Source organism: Nesoenas mayeri (genome assembly GCF_963082525.1).
Source record: "Nesoenas mayeri genome assembly, chromosome: 3".
NCBI classification, from domain to species: Eukaryota; Metazoa; Chordata; class Aves; order Columbiformes; family Columbidae; genus Nesoenas; species Nesoenas mayeri.
This window is the reverse complement of record NC_137544.1, coordinates 69,801,518-69,825,581: the sequence shown is the minus strand read 5'-3', so window position 1 is coordinate 69,825,581 and position 24,064 is coordinate 69,801,518. Positions and strand designations below refer to the sequence as shown.

General features: G+C 36.9%; 1 protein-coding gene across 1 annotated transcript in view; it reads left to right on the top strand.

Moving 5' to 3' along the window:
* Positions 1 to 24,064, top strand: part of UTRN (utrophin) — a gene marked incomplete at its 3' end in the record, with an annotated part of 368,119 nt that overhangs the window by 290,777 nt on the left and 53,278 nt on the right. The window contains exons 56-61 of the mRNA XM_080341440.1: positions 85 to 353; positions 2,729 to 2,875; positions 4,369 to 4,447; positions 7,479 to 7,539; positions 18,599 to 18,660; positions 19,667 to 19,741. Of these exons, the coding sequence (XP_080197566.1) occupies positions 85 to 353; positions 2,729 to 2,875; positions 4,369 to 4,447; positions 7,479 to 7,539; positions 18,599 to 18,660; positions 19,667 to 19,741 (693 nt within the window). The remainder of the gene's footprint in view (positions 1 to 84; positions 354 to 2,728; positions 2,876 to 4,368; positions 4,448 to 7,478; positions 7,540 to 18,598; positions 18,661 to 19,666; positions 19,742 to 24,064) is intronic.

The window sequence follows — 24,064 nt, the reverse complement described above, 5'->3', positions numbered from 1 at the left end:
GTGTGCATGTCAGGAGCACCACCTGTTTAACTAGACATGAATAAGAGAAAAAATAAACAATGTAACTGTTGTTTCCCTCTGCAGAATTGACCCCTGAGGAGAAAGCCATGAGGATTGCCAAAGCTATGCGTAAGCAGTCATCAGAGGTAAAAGAGAAATGGGAGAACCTAAATGCCAGTGCCAGTATCTGGCAGAAGCAAGTGGACAAAGCATTAGAAAAACTGAAAGACTTGCAGTGTGCCATGGATGACCTTGATGCTGACTTGAAGGAGGCTGAGAATGTGAGGAATAGCTGGAAACCTGTGGGAGACTTGCTCATAGATTCATTACCAGATCACATCGAGAAAACTACAGTAAGTGTGGAACTCCTGGGAAATATTTAGCCTGAGATTCAGGCACCTCCATTCTACTACCTCTAATCACATGAGATATTAATATATAGGTACATTGTATACTTAAATTCTCATGTACAGTTTACAGTGCCCTTGAAAGTCTAGATCCAAGGTCTCAAAGAAAGTTCAGAACCATGCTACATTCGCTGTGTCAACTGTGATTGCATAAGCACATGTGATCAGCAAGATACTGATATGTATGGAACATAAAACTCATTAAATGAAAAAAAATCTGTCCTGGGATTTAAATATTCCCCTGCTAGAAATACTGTCTAACCCATAGTTACTGCATGGGTGTGTTTGGATCTTTGTCCAGGCACTGCAGTATGAGTGAACTGAGTCAGCTATCATCCTGGCAGTTGACAGTAGACTTCCCTCCTTTTCATAGTGGTGAGCTGTCAGATTTGTTTGACCATCATGTATAAGTTTCTTCTCAGAAAAATATTTATAGCTCTTTCAGTCATGCATAAGTATATACATAGTTTTAATTTATGTTCCTTAACTTTCACAAACTTCACATATATATTGTCTATTTAAGCTGATATGAGTGAAAATTTGTATTAACTTTTAATTTAGCCTGGTTTCTCTTTACGATTATTTCAAAGAGAACACATGCTACTGTACAGTGTTCTCATGACCACATCAGTTCTTGCAGGTGGGGTTACAGGCCAGCCATGCAGGGCTCAGTACCCCAAGGCATGGTTGCTCATGATGGGTAGTAGTAGTCTCCTGCTTAGCTACATTGGTTGTGTAGGGACCCGGTAATGCAGAATTCCCCAAAGAAGGAATTACCTTCTGATAACTAACATTGTCCAAGGAAGTTGACTGGAGACAGCACAATGCCTGGGGGAGTGCCTGAATGTTGGGGATTCCAGGAGAACACGTGGCTATGCAAATGTACGTAGAGGAAATTGTTGTTTCAGGCAAATTTAGCAGTTATCACCAAGCTTCCGTTTCACACACACAACTTTTCAGTTTTTAAGCTCAAGAATTAATATGGCAAAACATTAGGGGATCCTGGGATCATATACCTGACCATCCATGTCTTCAGCATGGGTTGCTGGTGTTAGAAGAATGAAGGACCACAGGCTGCAAACAGTTTCCTCAAATACTCTATGTATACGGAGCCTGTGAGCTCATATGTAATTAACACAGGGCTGCCTTATTTCACATGTATCAATGTAAGCATCCTCATTGTCCAAATTTTGTTGTTACTTGCATGTTTAACGGAAACAAAATCTTCAAAAACGAAAGCATCAAAGCTGATTTATATCCAGACTGCTATTGATAGGAGAACAGTAATGCATCTATTCCTCCCTCTCTTACATTTTAATATAGATTCTAAAGCAAGCACTAAGATGTTGGTGCTGAATAACTCTCTTCTCATGTTTAGAAACTATCTGTCAGATCTTGATGACTTTTTCTGTAAAGAAGAGTAAAGCAAAGTCTTTTAGGTTTTCATGGCTATGGAAAAAATTATACATCTGTTGATATACTAGGGGCTTGGTAGCTGCCCAGAAGCCAAATGCTTCATTCTTGCCAGTAGGTGCCTTCTGTTTCTGGGCCTGATGATAGAGGTTTTGAAGGGAGGTAAGTAATTGAAATGTCCAAAGTAAATATTTTTTTTCCAGTTGTTTTTGGCTTGTTTCATCATGTTTAATCAAGCCATTTATAGGACTGAACAATTACCTACTCACAGCAAGAAAGACATTTGATGCATCTTTTCATCTGTAACTAAAACTTGTAACAATTTCGTCTTAATACCGTATTAAGTTCCGTTTGATTCAACAAACCTTTTTCTTCTTTTTAATCATTGTAATAGTTCTACTCTGCAGTTCTAATCAGGTAAAATGTCATACTCCTTTTTCTTAAAAGATACATTTCTTCATGCTTTGCTAATTCAGTAATAGTTTCTAAATTGAATTTTTGTCAGCTGCTTAATACTGGAAAACTGTTGTTACTGAACACATTTTTTTCTTAAGAGTGCTTGACAGACTCTGTACTGCTAAAGCTCCTATTAGAGCACTGCACATCTCTTTATGAAAGAAAAGCTCTAAAGCCCTGTGGCACCACTAAAAACCTTACTTAAATTGTTTTAGGCGCGCAATTTGAGTATGGACATTTGAGTAAATTTCATATTGTTTTTCTCTAAAGATGGATATGAAGGAGTTAATAAGAGTATTGAATTGAGTGAACTTTCTTTGCTGGAGAGCCAAGTTGTGCACAGTTGTGTAGTATAAGCTGCCACATTGGGCAAGTCAGCACCACATTGTTTTATGGCTTTTATACTGCTCAGATACCCATTGGACATAAATGTACACTTCTTACTTTTTTAGACATTTAGAGAAGAAATTGCCCCCATCAACTTGAAAGTTAAAACAGTGAATGATTTGTCCAGTCAGCTGTCTCCACTTGACCTTTATCCGTCATTAAAGATGTCTCGTCAACTGGATGATCTTAATATGCGGTGGAAACTTTTACAGGTATCCTTCTGAACGTGTACAGTGGGAGGGGGGAGAATACTTCTCACTCTCTTCTGTTCTCTTAAATGATCCGTTTTTACCATTTGTTCATTATTTCTGTCCTTAAGGTGTTCATTTAGTGGTACCAAAGCAACAAAGGGAGCTGTCTTTCCTTCTGTGTGTTGACCAAAAGCTTCTCCTTTCAAGATGTCTCAGCAGTTTAGCCTCTCAGGAGATTGCATCAGTCTCTGGAGACTAGTGGGAACTATTGCTGCATGTCTTTTTGTATGTCTCATAGCAGTATTTTTACTGCATAGATCATTGTTACTGAAAACCGGTGTATGTATTTCTGTTGTCTTTCCAGCTCCTGTGGAAGTTGTTTTGTTTTAGCTTTGACTATTTAGTTTCTGCAGGGAATTTCACTTAAAGTATTAGGAGAGCTATAACAAGATGTGAGCAATAGCACATTTAGCATTATAAAACAGAAGACGGTATGCTGTGAGATTCATATTGCTTAGTTACAATTATTGTGCTTAAACTGTCTGAGAAAGGTAAATCAATGTGCCAATTACAGTTCAAACTCATGCACAGTTTCATAGTGAATGGTTTAATTAAGTTTCTTGCACCAGTTTAAGTTCATTTATCCATTCTTGCACTTCCTTATTCTTTTTTTGGAAATACTTTTAGGAAATACTTATTGTGAGTCAGCTGATACTTATTTCTTTACATGGTTTCTAAGGGTGATATTAAGTGTCTGAAAGAATTGGGGAAAGGATATGTTGCCTCTCTAGCTGAGAGTAGTGAATTTTCAAAACCTGGGCATTGTCTTCTGGCCTAGTAGTTTTGAATCGATCTCTCCTGAGAGGCTAAACTATTACTGTGTCATATCAGTCTTTACCTTTCCTAATGTAATTTGGTAGTGAGGTGGTTTTATTGGTTTGTTTTTGCAGATGTGTCCTCTCAAATTGAGTTAACTAAACACTAAGCAGGCAAACTGCTGTTGTGTATACTAGTGGAGTTTCAAGTCATGTCAGCTGATGCCAGTGAAGTGGTATTTTCCAAAATACCATTCTGGAAAGGCAGCTGTGGGATCAAAATACAATCAGAGACCTCCTGACTCTGCAAATTTGGACCAATGAAAGAGTTGGGAGGAGGTCAGAAACTTCAGCAGTTGGCTATAGTCACTATGAAACTACAGGATGTTTCAAGAAGATGGACCCAATTTCGAAGATATAGTGATTTCAAATTGAGTCCATCTCTTTGAAATACCCTGTACTATTGTTCATTATTGATCTGCAGTTCTTGCACAAGAACACTGCAAGATATGAACATGACTTTCACCAAGTAAATGAAAGAAAACAGTAGCCATGGTTAGCTGTATGTCAAACAAGAGCTATGACACAATTTAAATTTCTTTAACTAAAAATTTATGTAAACAACTGTGTTTATTATCATGGTCCTGGTGTTACAAACTAAATGCAACGTAAATTTTGTGTACGTGTGTTTATGTGTAGGTGTCTGTAGAGGATCGTCTTAAGCAGTTACAGGAGGCACATCGAGATTTTGGGCCTGCATCACAGCACTTTCTTTCCAGTAAGTTCTTTGAATTAATAGATGCATGAGGGATATGACGGCTTTCTCAAAAACTGACTGTTCTGTATTCCAGGTTTTTCTTTAGCCTGAGGAAGTTCCTCTTCCATGTTGCTATCTACTTCCCTGGTTTTGTGGAGTTGTTTCGTCTTTATAACTCCACTGACATTCTCACTGGTGTGCTTCTCTTGGGGTTCACTGCAATACATTTCTGAGCTATGGCTATGCCTCTGGTTGCTTTATTCTTTGTCCTTAGTTGGCTGCAAAGGCTGTCACTGTTCTTTGTGTTCATAACCACATTTTCTCATTTCCTCAAAATCTTTGCATTCTTGACATCTCATTCCCTCAAAATCTTTGTGTTTATAACCTCACCTTCTCATCTCCTGCTTACTTCTTTCCTCAGTTTCCTTCTGCTTCCACCCTTGCTGGGAAGACACAAAGGAAAAGCTATGTCATACATTCCTGAAACTTCAAGTAAAGGGGTGGGGAAAACAAACCTGCATCACTTCCTCTTGAGACCCATCTTTACGTCTTTTTCCGTTTAGTGAAAATTTTAGACATATAAGCCTGTGACCTCCCACATACTAAGAGGACAAAAGCAGATGGTTTTGCTTCCTTGTTCTCATTTAACCTATATGTTACAGATAGATAAGTTTTGATATCAAGATCCATGTTGGTTTTCTGACGTTCCAACCTATCTACAATCAATAAAGCTCATGACACAAAGTGTTAACCTCTCTAGTTTTAAATGGAGGGCTTCAATAATAAAGATTAGATTATTGCAAGAGTTGAAAAGTGAACATAAAAATGAGCAGCTCAACCATGACACCCAAAGATTCTTAAGTGCTAAATGTCACTGTATAGCTAAACAACTAATATAATTTAAAAAAATAAATAGAACTTTATTTCTTCTAGAGTTACATGACAACCATGTTCTTATTTTAAATTAACACTAGTTTTTCAGTAAACATCGGAGTAGAAAAGATGCTGTGTGTTTAAAATATTTAGTCTGTTATGCAAAATAACAGTTCCTGGAGCCACTTTGTCCTTTTTTTTTTTAAATTGAGAGAACAAACAAACAACTTTAAAAGTATGGTTTGTTTGTTTGTTTGTTTTTTAATCCAATTTAAAATACCGCATAGTGTTGCCACAGTGGTTTTGTAGCCCTTCCAATCTCAAACTTGTAACCTTGGCCTGGACAGTACACCTGTGTAATAATTTGCTAAAAATAATATAGATAGTGGTACCTTTGACACTGTTGAAAAATGCCAGATTTGCTGTTTGAGAGAGTAGTCAGTCTAGTCTGTGTAGTTAAAATAGACTAGTAAGCAACGTAGAGAAGGTGCACTTTCCCCTACTCTAGCTTGTTTGAGAAGTTCCCAACTTCACTCCTGTGTCACTGTTAAGGTTGCTCATTTCTCCTACCTGGACCAATGTAAATGTTAAACAAATAAAAACAAAACACACACACACACATAAAACAAACAAACAAACAACAACAACAACAAACAAAAAACAAACCCCACCACTAGCTGGTTCTGTTTGCCTTGACCTGGATCATTTCCTTGATTTGGATTACAGCATGCCACAGCAAATATTACATTCAGAAGATTGAGTGAGTGGTGAACTGGCTTTGTTGCTGGAAAAAACAGGCATAGGATTGTGTCCAAAGAGGCTATGTAGTGCCTTATCAGCATGCCTCAGCCTTGTTTAGGCATCTTCTCCTGACTTAAGGGGACACTTGGTTTATATTACATACAGAAGTCAAGAAGGGAAAGTTTCAAGAATGCATGTTGGTAGAGAATGGAAAGAGCTATAGCTGAAAACCACAGTCCTAGAAAATCAAATAATATGCAGTTATCAATTTAAATGATTTGTTTTAAACAACTTCCTTCCCCACACAAACTACACATAAAGCTTCTTTAAAAACTCTGGTTTAAGAGCTTGAACTAGACAGAGTTACAGAACTTAATACTTGCAACTTTATACATAAAGCCTGTTAAATGAAAGTCGGGGACAGATACTTCAAAAGGAAAGTAATAAAAAAATCATTAAATCTGGAAAAATGAAGGTTTTACCCTGACAGGTTGAAATAGTGCATATTCTAAATAAAATTTTTCAAACCTTTTTAGCAGCCATAAATGACTTCTAACTATGAGAATCTTGAAAGTGTTGTGAGGATCAGTTATTCCTTACCTGGTCTTTCAACCTCTGCTTCTACAGTGAACCTAGTGAAGTGAGTTTCTTCTATGATAAACTCCTAAAGAACCAGGTACTAGTCTGGTAGTTTCTGGTGGGACATGCACGTACCTACAGTTCTTCAGTAAAGAGCTGCTTTTAAGTTGTACACTAGCAGTCTTGTTGGCCTGAGCAGTTTTTCCCCTTTTATCTCTCAAGATCTTCAGATAAGCAGAATTCTGTCATGTGTGACTTCACACCTTTTGCAACTCCATGCGTAGAAGGCTTCTTGATGTTATGGATGATATCTCTTGGTGTATCAGACTTGACATAAATACTGCAGAGACTACTGCTGTTCAGAGGCTTTAATGCCTTTCTTGTTGATTACAGAGTGTTCATCCAAATTAATTTGAGTTGCAAATAGGAGCTAAGGGTTGTAACTCATAATAATAAGGTTGATATTTCTCCTTTTGTTCTGCTGTAGAGTATTAATTATAGTTATAAAAGTGTTTATTTTCAAAACTTAAACTGATAATAATTCTATGGAGGTAGGAAAACCAGTGTCTCCATTTTCCCTGGATGGATAGCTTGCTTGTTCAAAATTTATTATCCCTCTTTGAAATAGAATCACCACATTTGTTTTATTTTCAGCTTGGCACCAAAAAGATGCCTAGAGTCATCTTGATAGATTGCTGGAGTTTTCTCCAGCTGATTTTCTAATTACTGGAAGTTGTCTGGGAAATTTTAATTGTTTCCATTTAATTTAACTGTTTTAATTATAAAATAAATAAAATATAGTTGGATTTTTTTATTTGACAGGTGCTTACTAATCATTACCTTCTCTTCCTTTCCTCAGCCTCAGTACAGTTTCCATGGCAGAGATCTGTTTCACATAACAAAGTACCCTATTATATCAAGTAAGTTTACCGTGTTTCTTTTTTTCTTAAGCATAACAGAGACTCTTATCACTGTAACCTGGCAGAAAAACATGAAGTAGTAACTAGAATAATTTCTAGTTATCAAGAATTTCTCCACATATTGTTATGTTGCATATGCTATATATTTTCGTGTTTATTGCTTTACATATTGTATAATTTAGAAATATGAAAAAGAGATCTATGACAAACCCTACCTAAAAACCCTACTCAAACTGATAGGAAGCAGCAGAGATGCTCCAGTGTAACACTTTGTCGGTATTGAAGCTAGGCTTTTTCTTATGTGTGGCTCATCCAGAGTATAAACTGTAGATTGAAGGGAAAAAAAGCTGAATACATAATGTATTTAAAAATTCAAAGTATATAATCTATAGCAGAACAGTGGTGACTAATAGCTCTAGAACCCATTCATCACTTTCTGCAAAATTCCTTCAGAAATAGACATGTGTTGATTGTCTTTCTTTTAGGGAAGTTTTTAGTGCTTGATGGTAACTTAAATGTAAAATTAACATAAATATTGACCAAAAAAAATGCAAACACCTTGGTTACTAGAAGGAATGATTGAGATATTTATTTTGAAAATATTAAGAAATATGTAGTCATGGAGGTATAGAGAAATTTAAGTATTCTACTCAGAGCAATCTTTAACTTGGATTTTCTTATTCTATCAGCATTTATTTATGTATTCTTTGCCAGTACTTTAAAGGTCAAGATTCCAGCTTTAAGAGAAGGATAGCTTTTTGCCTGAAAGGTTAATGAAATTTTAAGAAGGTGCAGTATATAGTAAGCCAAATGCAGAATAGTTCATTATGGACTGAAGAAAATCAGTGTTAAAATATTATTAGTTTGAATTTGAAAAAAACCAGTTTTATTAGTGCATAGGATGACTATGAATTGGACCTGCAGGTAATTAATTCTCAAAGAACATCAGTGATGACTTTTTATTATTTCATTTTGCTCTATTGTAAATCCGAGGGCCGCATTTGTGCTTCAAACAGTTTATGAGTGCTTGAGAGCTTTGAATAGCACGTAACGTAGAATCTATGTTGATCAAACCTGTTGTCATCATTCTTGAGGTGTGACAGTTGTTTTTAAAGTGTGATATTAATTTTTTTTAAAGGCTCTAGGTAGGTAACTAACAAAAGGAAAAACCTACTGTGAAAATCCTTGAATTCTCTATAAAAGCATTTGCACCTCTGCTGAAAAGTTTTGCAGGAGGCAGCAGAAAGCTGTGACATGCTGGAGGAGAGAGGATTCTCCCTCCCTGAGTGGGAGAGGAGAGGGCAGCGGCTGGTTGTGGGAGCACACTGACTGTCCAGATTCAGACAACAGTACAATTAAAATGTTCATACCTACAGTGGTAATTAAAAAAAAAAAAATAAAATGCTGAAGTATCAAACTATAGAGAGCAAAAGGAAAACTACCCTGAAACAGCCTTCTTTTTTTCTGAATATCTTCTTAGTGGGTGTTGAAAGATGGCAATTCGTGTTCCTGCTCTACCTGGTCTGAGCTGGTAGCTGATGTTGGGGGTATTCACCAGGTGCGAGTTGGCCTGTTGGAGGGGACTGTGGAGCTCCCAAATACATTCAGTGCCAGAGGATTGATGTAGGATAGATAGTCCTACCAACACAACAGATAGACAAAGATTAAAGGTTCTGATCTGTGCTGAGCAAAGCAAACATTTTTTTTTACTTGAATATTTTATATACATATCACTTTTTTCATACATCATAATACTTTTTTTTTTTTTTTTGAGTTTCTGGGCATCTCTGTTGCTCCACCTCAGCCCAAGCTCTGTTTTCGAGAATTTTTTTATCATAACTAGTTTAGAAGAAAGTCAGTCTTTCCAGTGTGCGCACTAGGTGCAATACTTCAAGCACACAGCTTGCTGGCAAAATGTCCACTGATATCATCCACTGCCTTGGAGCTCAATTGCAGAATGAAGCCAGTCAGGCTGAGAAAGAGACCCTGGCATCTCTCAGAAATTGTTTTAATGGTCTTGAGCAAGATATTTAATATAGGGGCAGGAGTGTGCAGCTCAAGTCCTCTGAGGATCGAGGTCTTTATAGAAGCAGAGACCTTTTTACTTTGATGATAGCTCTAATGAAGTCAACAGTGTTAACTACTGGATCTCAAAGAGGGTGAGTTTCAGAAGCTCCACAGTTTGACGAGCAGACTGACCCTGGCAGTTTCCTTCATTTCTTACTGCTTACACATCTAAACTTCAGTGTTGTCAGCAGCATTTAAATAAAGCACAGAGTTGTGGAAAATACAGGAGGGAAGAGCAGATTTTGAACTTCGTTTGCTTTGGATCAGGCTGGAGAGTACTCTTAAGCTTTAAATATTCTTTGAAATCTTTGTTAATTCTCTAATTTCAGATACAGTTTAAAGAAGAGAAGAAAATTATGCTGACACAAAAACTTGTTTGATTGGAGTGTTTAAATGAGCTTTTTTAATACAATTCAAGAGAACAGTCAACAGGATTTAATGGTGGCTGTTTTTATAAAGAAATTCTGGGAAAGAGGCAAAGATTAACTTAATTTTCTTTCTTTTTTGTTTAATTGTACTAATATCATTGAACAAAGCACCTTTGATGTAAAACACAAGTAGAAGGAACAGTAATGCTGAGTCTCTATAACTCTGTGATTCGAGAGCAATTACATTTACTGTTTTTACAGCAAGACTTGTATGTTCAGAGAGGAAGTTTAAGGTACTAGTTGTTCATTTTATGGAATAAAGAAGATATACAGGAGAATACAAGTATGATTCAATAACTGGTGGCTAAAAAATAAGAAATTAAAATTAATTTCGAAAGGGAAATAAAAGCTAATTGAAATGAGGCTACTTTAATTCCGAATAAGAACATACACTGTTCTTAGACAAATGTAAATTTATACCTTTACTTCATTTTAATTGCTTTATGTGAGTGTCCTTGAATGAGAAATGTAAAATATTTAGAAATGACATAGCTGTAGAAGATGATGTAGTTGTACCTCTGTTAGGATTAGTATTTTAAAAATAATATTGCACTCTTCACCGTTTTATTACACATGGAGAATGAGAATGGAGTTTAACAAGAAAAAAAAAAAATAGGGAACAGCAGCCGAGAAGACACGAGGGAGCACTTTAGATAGCAATTAATCTCTAAGGAAAACGTCAAAATGGTGCAAGATATCTGTATCTTTAGCTGAACAGCATTTATTCTGTTTGTTTCCTGATGCCAGAGGGAACTTGCGCTTACATGCACAGAGAGAAGTGTCTCACAGAAAGATGTCCTTAGTGTGCCAGCACACTGTGGTGGCTTTGGAGGGTAGTTTGTTCTTTCCACCCTATTTGTTAACAGCTGGCATGTTCGCCCTTTCTGGGGTCGTAATGCAAGCATGTGAAAGATTAAAAAGCCGGTGTACAAACTCCTCTGCCCTGTAAGTTGAGACAGAGACAGTCTGGGTTTGGGCCATTTTGGAAAGGAGTGTCTATTCTCCTTGACTGGAAAAAGGATTTATAACTCATTGAGCCTACGTTTATCAAGGTGTGTGCTCCCTACACTATGGCAGATATTTGGTTGAACTGAACCTACACACATGACTTAGCCTATTTCTTTTCTAGTCTTGAATTGTCTTACTATGTAAACCAAATTTGCCAAATGTCTTTTCTTCTGTTGATGTGATTGTATTTACTCCTTTTTGCCTTTTGTTTGATTTTTTTCTTAATGAAAATGGATAGAATTTTTTTTTTATTTCTATACTCTGAGTCTTCTCTGTTGCAGTTGAATTCAAGGAAAACCTGAATCTGTGAAATCTCAGTGCTGTTTAAAAAAAAAAAAAACAAACTTAGACTTTCATATTTTTAAAAAAAGAATGAGACTAATGAGCAGTATGCAGGGGAAACAGCACAGCTAGCACAGTATTTACTAACGCACTTTTGGTACTAAAAGCATGAAGTTTGGTCAAAAGGTTTGGCAAAGTTGGCATTGAGCAGATTGGTTTGCAAAGGACATTGGTTTAGTAAGGAGAGTTTTCTACTACTGTTCACTTTTAACTGTTTGAATCACACAAATAATACATGCTTGGCCTCTATAACTGAAAATGAAGAAAGGGATGCCTATATTACATAGCACTTAAGAGAAACTGAAGAATAAAGGAGACAACATGTATGATCGTTAAACATCTTTGAGGAGTGCACGATGAACTGAAAGGAATGTGCAGAAAACTTAATTACCCTGACACTTCTCACTGTTGTTCTTTTAACTGTGATGTAAGCGTTCTTTAGCTGTGTACCTTTCAATGCTATAAATTATTAGAGATTTGTACTGTGCAGAGAATCAAAAGAGTAATACAGAAAGGATCACTGTGAGTTTAATCTCATGCAGGACATTACATAGAGAGAGCAATTTCTTGTTGTAATCATTAAATTGATCAATATCAAACTCTGTAGTCACCCCAGATACTTTTCTGTAATGCTGCAAAGAGGCTGGCATCACCATCTTAAAAATCCCGTTTTATCACCTCCTATATCATGTTCAGCTTTATGGTGAATGGGAATATAGAATGCTTTCTGGTTCTCCATTTTTTTCAAGACTGTTCATGAAGTCTTTTCTTGGTTTATGCCTGTAAAGTGGAGAGCGGGAGAACTGAGAAAATTAGTATTTTTTCTTAATCTAGTTATATCCATATTCCCATTCTCAGAAGTATTAAGAAATATTTCTTTTAGAAGTGAAAACAAATTATAATTTGCAGAAAGAGATACTACAGATTTCAGTTTTTGAGAGTTTCTTCGGTTACTAGTTCCTTTGCTGATCCTCGTGTTCTAATAAAGAAATGTGGTAGTACATTTTCTCTGGAGGGGTTTCAAAGTATCTGAACATAAATTGCTCCACCAACCCCTAATATACATTAACTTTGCAATGCATTATGTCAACTTTTTTTCACCACCAAACTGTATTTTCTAATGGGCTTTAAAACAAAACCCAACAACAAAAAAATTAAAAACAACAAACAACAAAACCAAAACCAAACAACAACTAAAAAAACCCACCCAAAACAGATGGTATCTAAATAAACCACTGTGACATATTTATAAAGTGGGAATGTTATTATGCCATTTCAAATTTGGCTGTACTGTTTCAGCATCTGCTTTTGTGGTGTTTGCCAGCAATTTTCAACACAGATATAAGCCTCGTCCATGCTAAGAAATAATAAAAACCCCACAAACCTATCTCTAGTTTTATTTCTTGCAGGCAAAAAGTTTAATATATATATATATATTTTCACAACTTCATGGGCAAGTTGAAACACCTTACAACTTACTCCATTCATTTCAACAGGACTGTTATCTTATTTCTAGACATCAAAAGTTAAATGACATTCTAACTGTTCTTCAGCTCTTTATTTACAACCAGGAAGTGTTTGTAACAAAGATTATCTTTGCCAATTATAATTAGAAAGCTGCCAGAAAACATAATGGGTAAGAAGCAGATTGTAAGTGTAAATGTTTGTCATTTAAGCTTTAGAGAACCTCATTAATATGTAGGTTTTTAAATTTGAAGTATTTTATGATTATAATGTTTATTTTTAGTTACTCAAATTTGCACAAACGCACTTAGACTTTTAAAATTACACTGTTTTGTCATATAATCTATTCATGGATATATGTTTTGCTACATGGCTCATATTGTGTCAGCAAGTTCTGGTGGAAGAGACCTGGGAGACCCTTTTGATAACAACCAAAAAAGAGTTGAAGGAGTCCTCTTGTAGCTAAGTCAGCGAAACGCTTTTAATTCTTCCCTAACTGATCCATGTGGGAAGATGTAACTTGTTCACATGACTTGTGTTCCTATCCTGTAGACCAGACAATTTCTCTCGTGGCAGAAATCCCTTCTTATGACACCCACAGTGCAAAATGAAATCTTGTAACTTCAGCTCCTGCAGACTTTGAAAAGTTGTTTTTATCTAGTGCCATCTACATGCAAGATGAATAATAAGCCCGACAGTTCACCTTCACCCAAAGTTAACTATAGCCTCAGTCTACAAGTAGTTCTTCCTGAAGCTAGTATGGTACTTGCAGCAGAAGATGCTCTTTGGTGTCATTGTCACTGTGACCTGGGACAGAACTGCCACAGTAGTTGTAACAGAGCGGGAAGACTCTCTAGATTTGTCTGCTCTTGGTTAAATGCTTGGTTTGAGTCTTTTCAGAAGTTCAGTGAGATGACTAAGTATGGTAAACTTCTAATGTATTTTCACAAGTTATCATGTATTTTTTTGTTTTGCCCCATCTAACTTCAGCATAATTCCATATTTAGATTTCCATTAACTTCTCCACAGGCTTAGTTTCCCATCATTGGGAGTTACAGATTGTTTTCTACAGAGAAATACAGAAAACAGCATTTGTTCATTCTTAGCAGATAGATTCTAGTGGGGCTGAGTTTTCTGAAGACTTCCTGTTGTCTCCCTATGGTAAAAGCAATCCATTCAATTCTATCCAATTGCCCTCTGGGACTTACCAGAAGTTACAGCCTCCAGAGGCATCAAGTTGGAGCTCTCTTTGTAATGTAGTAAAATCATTTTGCCCGGAGATCTTCAGAGAATGACTGGAGCACTTCTGTGAGCAAACTGCATACTGCTTTAGATGTTTACCTTATTTTAGCAACTCTGGTAATTAGCAATTTCAAACTCTCTGGTCCTTTCCTCTAAGGGTGATGTCTTTCACATGTGCATGTAAAATACACACAAAGAGGGTGCATAATCTTTTGTGTATCTATTTCCTTGTTCTTTTAGGTCTGATGTCTTGTGTGTTGTTTGTGTTTACCAAGCAAGATATTGGAGAAGCAGGAGGATATCCAAATCCGCTTTTACTCTCTGGGCAATAACTGACAGGCACTTGTAACTACTGTAGTGTGTATTTAGAATAGATTGCTATGACACAAACTTGCATCAAAAGGAGCTGCAAGATCCCAGTCAGAAAGATCTCTTTCAGTTTCATCAAGTCTGTCTCTTCTGTTACAGACCATACAGTGCTGTAAAGTTTCTAAGCACATTTCTCAGTGCTTGGCTGCTTGCGTTAGTCTTGCATCAACAACATGAAAGCTACTGTAGCTGCAGCAAAGATGGATCTTATTTCAAAGAGCTGCTTTACAAACCAAATCACCAGTAAGCACTTTGTCTTGCATGCCTCCTGTTTGGAGGCCCTGACAAAATGACTCCTTTCTCTGACACTTTTATTTGTAGCACAGAGAGGTTATCTGCACATCCATTTTTTCTTACTGTAAGATCAATTTGTGTTCGCATCAAAGTCCGTACATATTATGAAATTGTTATCAAACAAAATTTTACATTAAATAATGTCAATGTTGAGACTAATGCCTTCCCTCTCCCCAGTTTTTTATAGTTCTTTTAAAATTTACACTCACATGTTTTTTTCAGCTCTGTCCACTGTAGTCTGGCTTTCGTGTTTTCTGCCTCGAAAGTAAAGCCTATCTATGGAATATATTTGGTGGTGGTAGCAGCACTGATTTCTTGCTAGGTTTTAGGGATGAGGCTGACAAAGTCACGTTCATCTTGTGTAGTCATTTAGCAGCTGTCAGGTAGTACAGACTTTTGGATAATTAGGGGCAAGCTTGAAAGAATGGATTCTCTCTTGCCTTTTTTTTGTGTTCTACCAGATGACATTCATGAGGCCTTCTTTGTGGCATAATCCTAGTGGCAGGTAACTACCACATGTGTACGAAAGAACTGAGTGATAAGTTTTAAAAACCCATTAGTCTATAACAGTCTTGCACAAATGTGTTTCTCTTTCAAATGAAAATAGAAACATTTTTCTGGTCATCATTTTATTAGGTGTGTGTTTCATGTTCTATGTTTTTTTGTAAAGATAAAGTTTAGCTCTTCAAGTATTTACTACATTAAATAGAGAAATAAGATGACAGTGCAGGATACAGAGATTTTTGCATATCTCCTTCTACTTCATGTTAAGCACACACAAAATAGAAAAAATAACATCATTTTTGCGTGGTATGTTGTCATGGTTAAAGGAGGTCTTAGTCTTTCAGAAAACTGCTAGTGATGCTATGTACTTAAGGCATACAATTTCAAAAATGAAACCGTTGTTTGTTCTTTAATCATGGAAACCTGATTTAAGGAAAAAGCTTGATTGGTAATATCAGCTCTTACTCATTGCATATGGGTTTATAAATAACTTAGAAGCTGGAATTGCAATTAGATCTGCCCGTATCCTAATTAAGCATTACAGATGTGTACTGGAGTATATCAGTATATTTCTGGAGGGGTAAGAAAGCAAGGATTTATCAGACCTAGCAAAATTTAACAGTTTGCTGCAAGAAGAGTTTCAAATGGGTTTTTGCTATCAATCCATTGTTTTTTGTGTAGAAAGACATTGGCTACCAATAAACCTTTGTACTTCTGCAGCACTTCCCAGGTGAGATCCTTGCAACACCCCACAAGTAGGCTATGGATTTCTTCATGGAAACATATTTTTTAATACCAGAAGATGGTGAACTTGGAAGCAAAGTCCATGATTCAGCAAAGTTTTTACCATTACAGCAAATTTTAACATGATTTTTTTTTTCTAAGGATTTCACACAGCTAAATTGCATGTTGTTTACGTGCGGTGTTTGCATTAATATTTTAGCATTTAAAATAGAGTGAAATGGTTTCTTATACGTACATATATATAAAGTTTCCGTCACAGTACTCCCACTTACCTTTACTTTTAACACAGAAGTTCAAAGGTGTTTTAGTTAAGAGTCTTTTCTCAGAGAATCCTAAGAAATCCTTTTCACTCATGATGTTGACAATAAAATCACCAGTCTTGGCCCTTTGTGTTTTTTTCTTTTCATTTGTGGTTTGTGTGGGCTTTTTCATTGTTGGTTTTGTTATGTTTTTCTTGATTTTAAGAGTTAAGATGAAGCAATTTCCTTAAAACAAGCTTTATTAAACTGATAACACATTGGATCCATTTATATGGGCAGTTGCAATAGGTTTTGTCAACAGAAATCAATCCTAAGTGGTCAACATGATAATCGCAGTATCCAGCTTAACACAATAGTGCAGATATTGGGCAGCTTCAGGACCAGTTTTGAGGTTGTTTAATAAGTTGATCAGTATGAGTCATCATACTATATTTTCTGCTCCTTTTTACTGATGCTGTGTATGTTCTTTGTAATATACTATAGGGTGTCTTTATAGCCGGGTTTTTGAGAATGCTGGACAGTCAATTGCTTTTACCTTGGCACAGTGCAAAACTCAGATATGTAATTTTCTGTTGTCATTGGCTTCAGCATTTATTGGTGTACCCCTTCCAGAGAAATAATTGTCAAGCTACTTGATTTTGAAATTACCTTTTCTGGACAACGACAAACATAGTTCCATTTGAGAAGTGTTTTTCCAGAAACTGCAAAAACAATTATTTAGATACTGGTATGCCTTGGCTTGGGAATTTAGCTTATCACAACCCTGACCACCTCATTCAAAATTTGAAACACAAACATAATCCACATGGTATTATGACAACACAATGAAATAAAAGTTTCAGTTCAGGAAAAATGTGCTCAAATGTAAAGATGTGCTTCAGTATTTTGAATTGGGGAAGGTTTGCCTATAGTATTTCAGAGTCAATCAAGGTCTTACAGAAGATGGTGTTTTGATTGCATGTTGTATAAATCTATCTTTAAATGTAATTGTGTGCAGAGCTTTTCTCTTAGCTGCCTCCTAGGGAACTATCACAAAGAGGGAAAGGAGAATTTATACCTACTGTAGTAATAGGATGTATTTTACCTTCCATGAAAAACACCTCACAAAGTTTTGATAGTGCCAGATTTGCCAGATAGTGCATTTGTAAATGAGACCCATGGCAGAGAGAGTTACGCCTAATGACAGAGAGAAGCTGACTGTGGAGACCTAGACCAGACTCAGAGATGACAAGGTCACACTGGTGAAATGGGGACTGTAGCCCCTATGCAGAGACCCAATACATCCACTTTCCACTACTATAACGAAAAGACTGGCCCTCAGCATGCACTTTGTTTGGAATCTGCCTCAGCTTTGTGGTACCTGTTCTGTTACTGTAGCTCTTTGGAGCAGGGACCTTCTATCTCATTTTTTTGCTTCACGTAGGATAAAAGGGTTCATTCTTTGTTGGTTTCTCAACTAAAAAAAGTAAAATCAATGATGATAAATATTGTGCACCTACTGAGGTACAGGCATTTATATACACAGAAAGTGAAGATACAGTCCACTACATTTAAGGGCAATGTGCCATTTAAAGTCATTATTTACAAACAAGTATACCTGTACATGGAAAAAAAAAAAAAAAAAAAAAAAAAGAATGTGTGCACATCATTTTTTTAATAGAAACAAATGTGAAATAAGTTGTATTCTCTCCTCATTATTGTTAGATTTTCTAACCTAGCATAATTTCATTTTCATTATTAACTTTTAAAGGGAGTGCTGTGATCTTTTTAACACAACTTCTCTAATTTTCTAAAAAATCTCACTCAAAGGTAAATACTTTGTGAGACAAGAATGTGCAATCATTCCAGCAATTAATATTCAGAAATACAAGTAAAATGTGGCTTATAGAATGGAATTGGATATTTCAGTAGACCTGATACAATACACATTTTGACCCCTTTGGCTGCATACCTGAAACCTTGGTGAATTGAAACAGCAGTGTTAAACACTGTGTTAAGTTATGCTGCCTATTGAATCTCTGTTCTTTGAGCACTAGTGTAGAGCACACCCCTTCAATGAAGACACATATTGAGTTGGTATGTGAAGAATGATCAGTTTTTCCATTCACACTTAGAATCAAAAGTAAATATTGTGAAATATGGAGGGGCTGTTGTCTCTTTAATTTTGTGATTTAAAAGATCAGGGAGCTGAGTGGCATAAATCATGCATTTTAAAGAGCTGAGGGATTTCTTCCCACTTAAACACAGAAAACCAGAATATATTTGGGATTTTTTTGTTCTTTGGAAGTGTGTATGTGCATTGCCTGAAACTCTGATTATTACCTCATTCCTTTGTAGTCATGAGACACAGACAACCTATTGGGATCATCCTAAAATGACTGATCTCTTCCAGTCCTTAGGTGAGTGCATTTCTTAAAATAAACTATGATGTGATGTTCATTCCATGTGTAAAATCTGCATTTGTATGCTGACTGCATCTGAGTTGCCATGCACTGTGTGTAACAGAGCACTTCCCACGTTGCGATGAGACACATTTTGTGTGAAACCCACTGCCTTGATCACGTTGTGTGTGTTGCCTTTCAGTGATATTATTTCTGAACAGTGTGCTCTGACTCTATGTTTTAATGCAGTATCTTGTTTATTTCTTTTAAAACCACAAGGGGTTGTCCAATGATGCAGGCTGTCTGTATGGTTAAAGCAGGCTGCCTGTCTGCAGGGAACTAATTTTTGTAACAAATCAGAGAAGCTATGCTTTCAGTAAAGGCTAGACCATATTATAGTAGAACTAGTTCAACATGCCCTGCTAACATCTACATATACTGTGAAATCTTTCTTTCAAAGGAACAAAAGGGTAAAATACTGTTATATGAGGAAAAACATCACTATACCAAACAGTTTTTACAATATAGCTTATGTCAATCTGACAGTCCCTTTCAAAACACTGTTCACAAAGTCATGGTATAGAAATTATGGCTCAAAAAGCCATTTTTTCTCTGTTACTGTGACCTTTACTGCCTTCAGTTTCCTCTGTGTTGTTTGATGGAGTAGTAAATTATTGGAGAAACATACTCTACTTGAGCACTTGTCTGGAAACTACTTAACACTGCAAAATATAGATGTAAAACTCTGTTATAAGTATATGTATTACATATGCTGAGACAGTCTCAGGATTTCTGCTGTGCCAGTCTCTGAAAGCCCTAGATTGTCAGAGTCAGGAGATTTTCCCTTCAGGTGAGTTGGACTGAGGTCTCAACTTCTTAGTTGGTTTATTTGTTCTGATATATCCTGTTAATTCATTGCAGAGAAGGGATATCAGACTTCTTCCAAAACGTGAAAATGTATATGTAAAGGAAACTTAAGGACTCTGTTTTAAAGGTGACTCACGTTTCTGTTCTGCTCTTTCAGCTGACCTGAACAATGTACGCTTCTCTGCCTACCGTACGGCCATCAAAATCCGAAGACTGCAGAAAGCACTGTGCTGTGAGTTTGCCTTGGAGGCAAATTGTTTCTCTACAGTACTTGGGGAAGGGAGGGTCAGCTTAAGTCTAACAACATTCATGTTTAACAAGGGACCAGAGACATACTGGACAGGTTGTCAGATAACAAAATACCAGGAAAAGTTGCCAAGAGCAGGTGTCATTATTGCAAATAAATAAATACAATGAGTGAAAAAAGGGGTGTGGCAGGTATGCCAACTAAGAAGAATTGATAGGAATATGTAGATATTGAATCTCTTGACTGTTGCATATTGTTCCTGATACAAAGCAGTGTGAAATGATGTGAGCTAAAATCCTGAAGTCTGACATAATCTCAGGTATTTTGTTATATTTTAGAGGGTTCTATTCCATTTTTTCTTAGTGTTTACTGCTGCTAGATTTAACTTTGAAAATATTCCTCCCTGTCAGAGAGAATACCTTGCTCTGTGATGTCTAGTTAAGGAGGAGTTCAGGTTGCTCAAATTATGAGGGGAAAGGATACAGATCCGTATTTTGCTTATAGGTAGTTGATATTGCTGTACATTTTAATCACAGAAAGCTGCTAGAACAAAACAAACTATGTTTATTAGCAATAATAATATGTGTGTCTATAGATAGATATATATATATATTCAGGGTGTAGTGAAAGCTCCTATATTTAGAAAGAAAATACCAATGCATTTAATACGCACATTGGATATTCTTCCCAGACCTGTGTTGGCATTTGTCCCTGTTTTTAAGCAATCCAATAATTCAGCCACAGCCCACTCTGAAGAGAACACAGATTCTGTCAGCAGGAAAGGATAGGTGTCTACTGAGTAGGCTCAGCTGTCTAAACTACTCCATTTCCAAAGTTCACGTTTGTATCTCCAATTTTTTTCTTCTGTATTTGCTAGGTATTTAAACAAGCATTTTATATTGTATCACAATTATGGTTTCAGCAGCAAGTTGCATGACTACTGTGTTCCAAGTTTTCAACAGTCTCAGAAGTGATGTATCAGGAGGTCTTGTCCTGGCCTCCAGACTTGAGACTTCTCTGAGTCACACAGCAAGTACCACACTGGGATTCTGGGCTCTTGCCTGAGCCTCCTGTGCAAAACAAACTCAGAGTACTCTTTAGAGTCATCCTGCACTGGTATCTCTGCATTGTCCTTGAGAATCAGGATGAGAAAAAGAAAGATGGAATTTTTGGGAGGAGCTGAGCAAGCTTGTAACTGGTGAATATTCATTTTAGAGAAATGGGACTGAAACAATAATTTGATACAATACAGAAGTGGTTTACATTACAGAGAGGGGCAAGACATGAAGACATGGAAGATAAATGAAAGGGCAAAATCTTGGAAGGAAGTGACATTTTGTGAGAAGGCAGAGAACGGGGGTATGTGGGAGAAAACTGACTGAAACATAGAACTGGGGAGATTAAGGTATACAAAAAGAAAGTAGTGCAAAAAATTCTGTTATAGAGATGGTGACATTATGAACTTAAAAATTATTAGGACTATGAATGGAAAAGAAAATACATAAATCCATGCATCTACTGGGAAGAAAATAGGGTAAAATAGGAAAAATAAAAAGGAAACTGAGCAATTTTGGAAGGAGATGTGGGTTGTGAATAAGTGTGAAAGTCGGAGATTTTAGACCTTTTGAAAGGTCTTGGCAACAACTGGTATAAAAATGTTGTACCACATTACCAAATTTTCTTTAAACTCAGAAGTCCTTGCTGTGGAGCTATTCAGCCCTGGAGGGTGTACAGTACTGCAGGCTGAGTAGGAATGCAAGGGCAAAGCTGTCCTAAAGATGCAAAGGAGGAGTTGCACAAAGAGGTACCTTCCTGCCCTCCAGGTTGTTAGTTTTCCTTCCAGCTTAGAAGACTGCAATCTGGTCTTGGCAATAGCTTCTTGGCTGGACTTCAAATATGAATTCTACCAAATGAAGCTGTGCCCAAGATGGTAGCTTGCTACTTCAGAAAGCCAGAGTGCATATATGCAACAGCACAGGCCCTTGGGAGTACCTCTTGCCACTTCTTCCTATCCTGTGCTGGCTTCTTACCGAATTTCAAATTGAGTGTGAGATCTAGGGTTCAAGGTCTTGCATTTGGGAATAAGCAGAACTTGTTCTTTGAAAGATTATCTGATGGTATTAAAGAAAAACTATATTTCTTTAACACAGCCTAGAGCTTCTCTGTGTAAGAGATATGGTCCCACCCAAGTCTGTAGTTTCATCTCTCAGCAAGACCAAAGAGCATTATGAGCTTTCTGCTTATCAGTGCACAGCATATAAAATATGCATCAACATGAACCTAAAAACCAAAAGCAAAGCAAGAAACCAGAAAGTAAATTCTCCTTGTGTGTGCTGCTCCCCAGGGAAAGAGTGAAAAAACAGGCTGTGCATGATGGATGCTAATCATGCTGCCTATTTCTGACTGGCATAAAGATTGTCTAGCGACCTGTATAGAACAAACTTCAGTTTCATTACTTCTAATAAGCTTTGAGGAGAATCATACTTCCTGCTTATGCTTTTACTACAAAATATGTAATTTTCTGTAATTACTGCAATAGTTAGCTCTCCTCATTCACAGATTTCAGAAGTGCCCTCGTATTAAAGCAAATATTGTCTCCAGTTTCAAGGGAAGGAGGTGGAAAGAGAATTTTCCAGTTTGAAAGAGCCAGGAATGAAACTGTCATTTCTACAGATTCAGTCTGCCTCATTATTTATGAAGCTGCTTGCTTGCTTTGTCTCTCTGCCTTATGGGAGGACACAACAGTCAAAAAACTCTTTGTCTTTATTAAGTGCATGTGTTTGACCAAGGATTGGTGTAATTTATGAGAAAACAACATTATGGGGTTTTAAGAAAGACACTGCAGATTATCGACACAGCTAAATGCTACAAGAATTTTCTGTCTCTGAACAGAAACTTATTATGACCTCGCACAATTTTAAGACCACATTCAAAATATAATCAGTGCTGTCCTTTTTGTCATTTGCTTAACTGCTTATTTCTTGCCAGTGAACAGGTCAAATTACCTTTGACTGTGATGATTCTCAGCTTGATTCTGTTCCATGAATGGTTGCTGAGATAGCCAAGACACAGCACATGCCAGCACCCCCTCTCTGCAGAAGGGGAGAGTGGTTAAGCCCTGCCTAGATTTATTTTCATGACTTTTATTTGGTGATGGTTTTGTTTTAAGGTAAGGAAAGAGGCATCTTCTGTGCCACTGCCATTACTTTTCTGGTCTGAGTTACTTTAGTCTTCCTGTAACTTTAACTATGGATGGTGTTTAAAGGTGTTTGGATGCAGAATGCTTCAGAAAGGCTTATGTGCTAAGGCATAGAAGATGTCAAAATAAATCACTCGAAAATGAGGTCATTGTAAACTGTAAAATGTGACAAATTGCTGTCACAGCCACAGTATGTGCATAACTGCAAAGGCCTTTTTGGTGAGAACTCCAAGAGCACAGCTGGAGCAGGATGCAGAGTTCCACCTGCACCTGATAGATTTTGACTTTCCAGTGAAGACTGGTAACACAGTATTAGTGCTGTACAAGCAAATTCAGGAGTATGTAATTTGAGAACCCTACTTTGGGAAACTTTGCTGATGCCAAGTCTCTTTTCTGAGTCTTTGGTCTCAGTAAGTGTTAAAAACTCATGGTTCTGGGGACTGCTATTCCCTCCCATTCCCCGCACCCTCCCTTAGAAGCAGGAAGGTAGAGTCATGTTTCATCTTGTCCTGTTTTTTGGAAGGAAGGTTCTGGCAGAGAGTAATGTATGTGTGCATATACCTGTGCGTATATATTTTGCAGGAAGCTGAGAAAGGTTCCAGGTTGGAAAGAACAAAGTATTAGCTTCCCTGTCTTGGATCATGTGGGGCAGACATACTGAGAGCACTTTCCCACTGTAGTAGAAGAAGAATGGGGCCAGAGAGAGTATTCTGTGTTGCAGTTGTACTGGGCAGCCATGCAGCACCAGGCCCTGACTATAATATTTTATTGCCACGCAGCATACTCTAGCTCATTTTCAAGAAACTATATTACCCTAGATACTGAAGTGTAGTACTGGAAGGGAAAAAGGCAACAAAACAAACATGTATATTCACAGTTCCTGTCATTGAGCTCCATTAGGTGATTTAAAATTTAAGAATGCAAATAAAATATCAATCACACAAGGGAAAGGAACGAACATTAAGGTACACACGACTAAACGTGAGAGCCATGTAGGCTTCCCTTAGCCATCCAGTCTTTTGCAGGATCTCCTATCATTCACAAGGTCTTTCTGATACAAAAGGTCCATAGCAATGCCTGCCTATTTGCTATGTGGTTACAGCACCCTC